The 9504-nt window shown below is 36.6% G+C and overlaps 1 protein-coding gene across 1 annotated transcript in view; it reads left to right on the forward strand.

The window, feature by feature from the left end:
* Window positions 1-5825: 5825 nt before the first annotated feature.
* SP3 (Sp3 transcription factor) overlaps window positions 5826-9504 on the forward strand; it is a gene marked incomplete at its 5' end in the record, with an annotated part of 37708 nt that continues 34029 nt past the window's right edge. The window contains 2 exons of the mRNA XM_023743495.1: window positions 5826-5843; window positions 6034-7393. Coding sequence (XP_023599263.1) covers window positions 5826-5843; window positions 6034-7393 — 1378 coding nt within the window. The remainder of the gene's footprint in view (window positions 5844-6033; window positions 7394-9504) is intronic.

A 9504-nucleotide genomic window follows, 5' to 3' on the forward strand; every position in this document is an offset into this window, starting at 1 on the left:
GTACCTTAGAGTTACAACTTTTTACAGTAATGCCAACTTCCACCTAAATATGGGAAGTATTTAGATAGTATTTTGTTTGTTTGTTGTCAAATGAGAATGTTAAAGTTACTGAGAGAAACACTGGTGGATTTTTCTTTTAGTGTGAAGTTTATGTAAAGGGTTGTCTTGATCCTAAACCAAATACTAGTTCTTGCCTGGGTTATGTGATTTTATGCTCTCTCTTCCTTTGTTTTATATAGTATTTCCAGATAGCCTAACAGCAGAGTTTTTACAGCTCTTTTTGCTCTTAGATGATTTTCTAATTTAGCCCTTTCCCTTTTGGTATCTAGAGTACTTTATGTCTTTTAGTGGTATGCTGCTGATGAAATTTCTTACAAATGAATGGTCTTAGTAGGCTTTGTAGTTTGAAATATCTGGGACTTATTCATTATGGAGTTATGGAAATAAATAGGTTTAAAATTGATGTAGTTTTTCACAGAAGACTAATATCTCAGGGTCAGTTTTATCCATTTTTTTCTATCACTTTCTTTGCAATGGTTTTAAAGTAAGATACCTTTAACTATTCATTCAACAAATACCTACTGATCTTTGATCCAGGAATTGTGCTAGTCATCTAATGGGTGTTTTTCAAATCTGTCCTTAAAATTTTAGTAATCATAATGATGCCTTAGGATTGTATAATGCCTTATAGTTTGTAAAGGTTAGCAGTTTTGATTCTTAGAACCCTCTAGGGCAGTGGTTCTCAACCTCCTGGCCCTTTAAATACAGTTCCTCATGTTGTGACCCAACCATAAAATTATTTTCGTTGCAACTTCATAACTGTAATGTTGCTACTCTTATGAATCGTAATGTAAATATCTGATATGCAGGATGGTCTTAGGCGACCCCTGTGAAAGGGTCGTTCGACCGCCAAAGGGGTCGCGACCCACAGGTTGAGAACCGCTGCTCTAGGGTAATATTTTCCCCATTTTTAACAGAAGTTCTTCTCTAAATCACACACAATTCTACAGTTCTAGCTAGGACCAGAACTCAGTTATGGGTTCTTTTCGCTAGCTCAATATATTCCTCTTTCCCCAGCACAATCTTAGCTTAAATCATGGAAGTCTAGTAGTTTTCTGATTAAGTATTTTTCCTCATTCCGTTAAAAAAAAAAAAAAAAAAAAGAGCACAGCCCTGACTGAGTGGCTCACTTGTTTGGAGCATCATCCTGTGTATCAAAAGGTTACAGGTCCGATTCCCCGTCAGAGGACACACCTAGGTTGCAGGTGTGATCCCAGGTTGGGGCCCGGGTGTGGGCTTGTAGGGGGCAAACTGATCGTTTCTTTCTCACATTGATGTTCTCCCTTCCTCTCTCTAAAAATCAGTTTAAAAAAGATTCTGTAGTGAGGTTTTAAAAAATTAGCATTTAGTAAATCTTTTAAAACTGTAAGTTATTTCATTAAAGAAAAACATTTTTTATTGCTTTCTTCTTCTTTTTGTTAATCCTCACCCAAGAATATTTAGAGAGTGGAAGGGAAGAGGAAAGACACAAAGAGAAACATCAATGTGAGCGAAACACATTGATTGGCTGCCTCCCGCATGCCCCGACCAGGGTCAGGATTGAGCCTGCAACCGAAGTACAGGCCCTTGCTCAGAATTGAACCCGGGACTCTTCAGTCCAGGGCTGACGCTCTATCCACTGAGCCAAACCAGCCAGGGCTTATTGCTGTATTTTTTTTTTCTTTATTAAATTATCTCTTGCTGTTCCTAGCTATTCCCCCCCCCCCTCCAGGCTTGGGCTAAATAAATAAATAAACAACATTAATAGATGCATAAATACATAAATAAATAAATTTTAATCCTCACTTGAGGACATTTTTTTCCATTGATTTCAGAGAGAGAGGAAGGGAGGAGGAGAGGGAGGGAAGTCAGGAGAGGGAGGAAGGGAGAGAGAGAGAGACAGACAGACAGACAGACAGACATTGATGTGATAGAGAAACATCAATTGGCTGCCTCATGCATGCCCCCCAACTGGGATCAAACCCTCAACCTGCTTATGTGCCCTCTCCTGGAATCCTCTACCCTTCAGTGTAAGGGAGGATGCTCTAAACACTGAGACACATGCCAGGGCATAAATATTTTTATATGTTTTTCACTTTATTAAAAAATGTTCAAATCATTTTGTCCTAGATTTGGGGATTTCCCTTTTTTTGGTAGTTTCTTTTTTGGAGGAGGGGATTTCCCTTCAATTAATGACCTGCTTTGTTGGAAAAAAGTGGTACTACAGTTTATTTTATTTAGCTTCTGGAGAGGGAGGAGTGTGCTTGGGTAGTATTTACTCAGAATTGTCATTTGAGTAGTTGTATTTATTTTCAAAGAATTTCTTGACTAGAAAGCTGTTCACTGATGGTTGAATATCTGCCCTGTTATTTTTCTGTGAAAAGAATACATTATATGCCATAAGTTAACTTTTAAAAAGATGATAAAGGGTCTAAATGCTAGCATTATAAAGTTAATTTGTATCTGAGACACTATATTCTTTTATATAAGTTAAATAATTGTAAATTTAATGCTAGTCAGAAAAAAATTCAACAGTTGATTCTTTAAAGGTGATCAATAACCTTAAGATAAGAATTGGTTTTTAGACATACTGTACTGCAGGTTTCAGTATAAAGTACAGATTAACATATCTTTAGTTTATTTAAAATGCCAAGAGAGACAGAAATGAAACGTGAATTGTTACTTTAACATAAGGAAAGATGACTTAACCTTCTAATTTCTGTACCAGATAGAAGTTGAATGATGTGTGACATTAATGTTTGGTGCTTCATTTTAATACGTTTAATAGATTTAAAAGATTGTATTTATTTATTTATTTATTTATTTATTTATTTATTTTTATTTTTTGTTAATCCTCACCCGAGGATATTTTTCCATTGATTTTTAGGGAGAGTGAAAGGGAGAGGGAAAGACAGAAACATTGATGTGTCTTACATCGATTGGTTGCCTCCTGCACGAGCCCACAACCAAGGTACGTGCTCTTCACCGGAATTGAACCCGGGACCCCTAGGTCCTCAGGCCAACACTCTATCCACTGAGCCAAACCGACTAGGCAGGGGTCCTCAAACTACGGCCCGCGGGCCACATGCAAATACAAATATTGTATTTGTTCCCGTTTTGTTTTTTTACTTCAAAATAAGATGTGTGCAGTGTGCATGGGAATTTGTTCATAGTTTTTTTTTAAACTATAGTCCGGCCCTCCAACGGCCGGAGGGACAGTGAACTGGCACCCTGTTTAAAAAGTTTGAGGACCCCTGGACTAGGGCAAAAGATTGTACTTAAGTGATCATTGTTTTAGTTCAGGCTTAGATGTTTGTACTGGTCCCACAGTTTCTCTGCTTGTACTCTCTTCCGCCTTTCAGTCTTCTTCACTGTGCCTTAGTTTATCTCTATAAAACATCTGATTGTGCCTTTTATAGCTTTCATTCACTGTCTGCAGGATAAAGTCCAAACTCCTTAGCAGAATCTACAAAGCCATTTACTACAGGCCCTGATAAAACTGTCTAGTCCTGTTCTCCTTTTCTCTGAATCTGAACCTTTTCTGGATCCTCCCTTGAACACCAAACTACATGTTTCTTTTTGTCTGTGACTTTATTGTTTTTATACCTTTATTAATTCCTCTGTCTCTATTTCCTAACTACCCAAAGCGAATTATTAAATTTTATTCTAAGGTTACTTTAAATATAACTTATGTGAGATATTTGTTTTTTAGTCTTTTATGTTCCCAAATAGTGTTTTGATCATATGGCTAGTATATACTTTTCACATATAGTAGCATGTATGTGTATGGCTGCTTGGATAGATTGTGAACCATTTGATGGAAAAGATTGTGTATCTCATGGGATTACTCATATGTTTATTTCATTTTGACAGATATGCACAAATATCTTGAATTGTGTCATTAATACTGTGGTTTTATTCATTGAAATACATACTTTTAACTGTGCTTCTATATGAAAATTAGGTAATGAGTTTCTTTAATAAACTTTTAAGATCTTCTGGTTCTGTGATATTTGTATTAAAAATGTGGAATGGGTTATGTTGAGAGAACACTATTTGTCTAACCTTTTTTTATGGCCACAGACCCCTTTTGAGAATATGTTTAAATCCTAGACAGAGTATCCTCCCCTCCCCCATTATACTTTTCACTTGCTCAAAAAGTTGGTATGCTATTAGAGGATTCAAAGATCCTTTGAAACTCAGGCATGGATCCTAGGTTTAGAATGCTGGGCTAGATGTGCGTATGCTCTCATTGTCTACTGATATGTGGTGTTTTAGGAAATCACATAGATTAGAAGGAAGTGGGATAGGAATCGTTTTATTTTGATGGTAATTAATATAGGATTTTATTCCTCATGTCTTTATCCCTGGTCTTAGTGGGAGACAGTATGGTATAGTATTTAAGGGCCTGGGTTCTGGAGTTTGACTTGGCCTAGTTTTATATCTTGTCTTGGCATTTGATAGCTCTGTGATTTGTCCCTCAATTTTCTCCTCTGTGAAATGTGAATAATGATAACACCTACCTCAGGATTGTTGAAAGGAATAAATAATAAAATCTCATAAACCCCAATTAGAGTACTTGGCATTAAAAAAAAAACACCCCAGCTCAAATGCTAGACATTACTGTTACTATGCCCTAAAAAGAAATCTGTCCTTTGACATTGACATGTAGGATTTTATTGCTTTTTCCTTTTCTACACTGGTGTTTTTCTAATCTTATTTTTAAAGTATTGGGATGATATCTGAGTTTCCAACAGGTCACAGATTGCAAAATGTAAATGATGGGCACTTTACTGTAAACTTAAAAAGAATACTAGGTAAAGCCACAGTTTATATCCTCTGGCTCTTGGATGTTAGAAAAACTTTTCAGATGGGGTGACTTTGCCATGTAGTCATGGGGCAATAACCTTTCCTCGTTAAATTTTTAAAGGTGTCATTTTTTTAAAGTAATTCATGGGAAAAATAAAGAATTGCTAATAGAATATCCCTAGCCATGTGTTTGCTCTGGAGTGCATTAATACATGCCATAAAAGAGTTGCTTTAATTATTTCATTAAAGGTTTAGATCAATAATATACAAATCTAATTCACATGGTTTGATAACACTGCACTAATGTTTCTTTTTTTCTCATATATAATGCACCTGATATTTTAGTGCACTGTATATTTTTTGAATTTTTTTTCAGTGTTTGAGGTATGTCTGGTTTGAGCTGTTTATACTTTTTTTCTAGCCACTTCTATTATTATTATTATTTTTTAAAAATATATTTTATTGATTTTTTACAGAGAGGAAGGGAGAGAGACAGAGAGTTAGAAACATCGATGAGAGAGAAACATCGATCAGCCGCCTCCTGCACATCTCCCACTGGGGATGTGCCCGCAACCCAGGTACATGCCCCTGACCGGAATCGAACCTGGGACCCTTCAGTCCGCAGGCCGATGCTCTATCCCCTGAGCCAAACCGGCCTCGGCAACTTCTATTATTTTTAACTGCATAGCATTAGAGATCATAGATGAGGGAATAAAAGATCAGTTAATGGTCATAAAGCAAAGACTGCTTACTGAAATTTTTTCCTGCTCAAATAGCATGGGTTATTTTTACAATAAAAAAATTGGAAATGATAATTATTGTAGTTTATTTTCTGAAATTTTTAATAGAGAGAGAAGGGCGGGGGGAGAGGAAGAGAGAGAGCCTGAACTCAGACTATCAAGATCGATTTGTTGTTCCACTTAATTCGTGCATTCATTGGTTGATTCTTGTACGTGCTTTGATGGGGGATCGAACCTGCAACTGTGGTGTATCAGGTGATGCTCTAACCAACTGGCCAGGGCTGTAGGTTTTATAGTACTGCTTCTATATTTGAACTCCACTGTGTTACTAAGATAACTTTTATTTTTAGGTAGTAGGATTTATATCAATTTTTAGAGTTTTGAGGACTGGTTTAACTCTACTACAAATATATATCTCAAAACAGTTTTTGTTTTCTTCATCCAGACAGGTGATTTGGCTGCTGTACAGTTAGGAGGAGCACCAAACCGATGGGAGGTTTTGTCAGCCACACCTACAACTATAAAAGATGAAGCGGGTAATCTAGTACAGATTCCCAGTGCTGCTACTTCGAGTGGGCAGTATGTTCTTCCCCTTCAGAATTTGCAGAATCAACAAATATTTTCAGTTGCACCAGGATCAGAGTCATCGAATGGTACAGTGTCCAATGTTCAATATCAAGTAATACCACAGATTCAGTCAACAGATAGTCAACAGGTTCAGATTGGCTTCACAGGAACTTCAGATAATGGAGGTATAAATCAAGAAAGTGGTCAAATTCAGATCATTCCTGGCTCTAATCAAACCTTGCTTGCCTCTGGAACTCCTCCTGCTAATATTCAGAATCTCATACCACAGACTGGTCAAGTCCAGGTTCAGGGAGTTACAATTGGTGGTTCATCTTTTCCTGGCCAAACCCAAGTAGTTGCTAATGTGCCTCTTGGTCTGCCAGGAAATATTACCTTTGTACCAATCAACAGTGTCGATCTAGATTCTTTGGGACTCTCGGGCAGTTCTCAGACAATGACTGCAGGCATTAATGCCGATGGACATTTGATAAATACAGGACAAGCTATGGATAGTTCAGACAATTCAGAAAGGACTGGTGAGCGGGTTTCTCCTGATATTAATGAAACTAATACTGATACAGATTTATTTGTGCCAACGTCCTCTTCATCACAGTTGCCTGTTACTATAGATAGTACAGGTATATTGCAACAAAACACAAATAGCTTGACTACGTCTAGTGGGCAAGTCCATTCTTCAGATCTTCAGGGAAATTACATCCAGTCGCCTGTTTCTGAAGAGACACAGGCTCAGAATATTCAGGTTTCTACAGCACAGCCTATTGTACAACATCTACAACTTCAAGAGTCTCAGCAGCCAACCAGTCAAGCCCAAATTGTGCAAGGTATTACACCACAGACAATCCATGGTGTGCAAGCAAGTGGTCAAAATATATCACAACAGGCTTTGCAAAATCTTCAGTTGCAGCTGAATCCTGGAACCTTTTTAATTCAGGCACAGACAGTGAGCCCTTCTGGACAAATAACTTGGCAAACCTTTCAAGTACAAGGGGTCCAGAACTTGCAGAATTTGCAAATACAGAATACTGCTGCCCAACAAATAACTTTGACACCTGTTCAGACACTTACGCTTGGTCAAGTTGCAGCAGGTGGAGCCCTGACTTCAACTCCAGTTAGTCTAAGCACTGGTCAGTTGCCAAATCTACAGACAGTTACAGTAAACTCTATAGATTCTACTGGTATACAGCTACACCCAGGAGAGAATGCTGACAGTCCTGCAGGTAAGTCTTAAGTCATATTGTAACCATAGATAGGTTCAGTGATTTGTTAATATGTAGGGAAATATTTTGCTTTAGATGTTTATCAGTATCTATCTTTAGAGATGTTACCCTAAATTTGTATGAAAAGTAGACATCAAAGTGTCTTCCAAATTGTTCATTGAAATTTGAAGTCAAAGATTTATTTCTCTATTATGCCAGTATATTTGTAGTTTTTCCTTACTCAATTCTGTATTTGTTTTCACATCTGATTGGTGTTGTCAGACATTACAAAATTTGTATTTGGCAGGTAAAGTGTCTTGGTCATCCTTGGTGTGATGTAAGTTCAGTGTTTTCTGCACTATATCTAATTGGGGAATCTGGCATAGTAAAAACATGGTACTGTTGTCTCAGCCAGTAGCTAGCTAGCTGTGTGATTTTGGGCAAGTTACTTTTTCTCTTGCAAAACTCAGTTTCCTCATCATGTAAAATTGGGTTGTTGGACTAAGTAACTATATCTAAGTTAGCTTCCCAGACCTAAAATTCTTTGATTCTTTGATAGTTTATTCTTATAAGTGTATAGTGGGCTTTGAACTTAGTTGTGCTAGACATGTTGTTATAGTATGGGGTAGAAATTTCAGAAGTCTACTCTTTTTTTGTGCAAGAATTAAATAGTATAGTTTTAAAAGAAATGCTATGAACATTATGTGTTATAATGTTTATTTAGATAACATCTTACTCTGTTGTACTAAATCCTTTTACTCTTCTACTTTAATTTGTTCTTTTGTGGAGATTTTAATTTTTTTTTAATATTTAAATTCTTACCTAAGGATATGTTTTTCATTGATCTAGAGAGACAGGAAAGAAGAGAGGGGGCAGGGAAATGGGGAGAGAAAGAGAAAAACATCAATGTGAGAGAGAAACTTTGATATTTTACTTTTCATATTTGAGAACCTGCAACCTGAGTATGTGCCTTGACTGGGAATTTAACCGTCAATCTTTTGGTGCACAGGAGGAGCTCAATCAATTGAGTAACTCTGGCAGGGTGGGATTTTGTGGAGATTTTAACCCTCCATTAAGTCAGTGATTCTAAATTCTTAAATTGGGATGCTTAAATTTAATATTTATTTATTTATTTATTTGTTTATTTACATTTAATTTATTGAAATAATTTCCATCACAATAAAGACTACTTTTTTTTCTTTTGAAAAATTTGCAATATATGCTTAGAAAATTGGAATTGTCGTAAAGCCTCAGGTCTGTTCTTGGACAGCCTTTAATTGCACTTGAGTCTTCTGAAGCTGTGGTTTAGAGCAACAGTTCTCAAAGTGTGGTCTGTGGACCCCTGGGGGATCTCTATGACTCTCTTAGAGGTCCTTGATGTCAAACTACTTTTCATAAGAATACTGAAGTTATTTGCCTTTTTCATTGTGTTGACATTTTCCCGATGGTGGCTAAAACTGCTTATGTCTTAGCACAAATCAAAGCAGTGGCACAAAACTATACTAGTTATATTCTTTATGACATTGCACTTGCAGTTAAACACGCATTTCACTGAAGAATTATCTTGTTAAACTAGTCTAAATAGTTATTTTTACTAAATCTTGAACCTTGAGTGTGAATGTTTTTTAAAAAATAGTAGCTTTATTGAAATGTAAGTCACAACCCATAAAATTCACCCTTTAAAGTATACAATTCAGTGATTTTTAATATAGTCACAGACATGTGCAACCATCACCACTATCTAATTTTAGAGCATTTTCATTATTCCCCCCCAACTCCCATATCTGTTAGCAGTCACTCCTCATTCCCCTCCATTAACCCCCCCAACGTCCCCTCCCTCTCCCCGTCCCCTCAACAAAACCTACCCATTAGCCCTTGGCAATCACTAATCTATTTTCTGTCTTTTCTGGAGGAGAATTCCATTTCATATTAATGAAATCATATAATAAATGGCTTTTGCATCTGGGTTCTTTCATTTAGCATAATATTTTCAAGATTCTTTTTTGTGGGTGAATAAAAATTCATTGTACGAATATCCCCAAATTTTATTCATTTAATCTGTGATGGACAAGTTTTCTATGTTTTTGCCTATCTATATAATATAAAAAGCCTAAGCGACTGGTCGACTGATC

The sequence above is a fragment of the Myotis lucifugus genome, unplaced genomic scaffold (genome assembly GCF_000147115.1).
Source record: "Myotis lucifugus unplaced genomic scaffold, Myoluc2.0 scaffold_5, whole genome shotgun sequence".
Taxonomy (NCBI): domain Eukaryota; kingdom Metazoa; phylum Chordata; class Mammalia; order Chiroptera; family Vespertilionidae; genus Myotis; species Myotis lucifugus.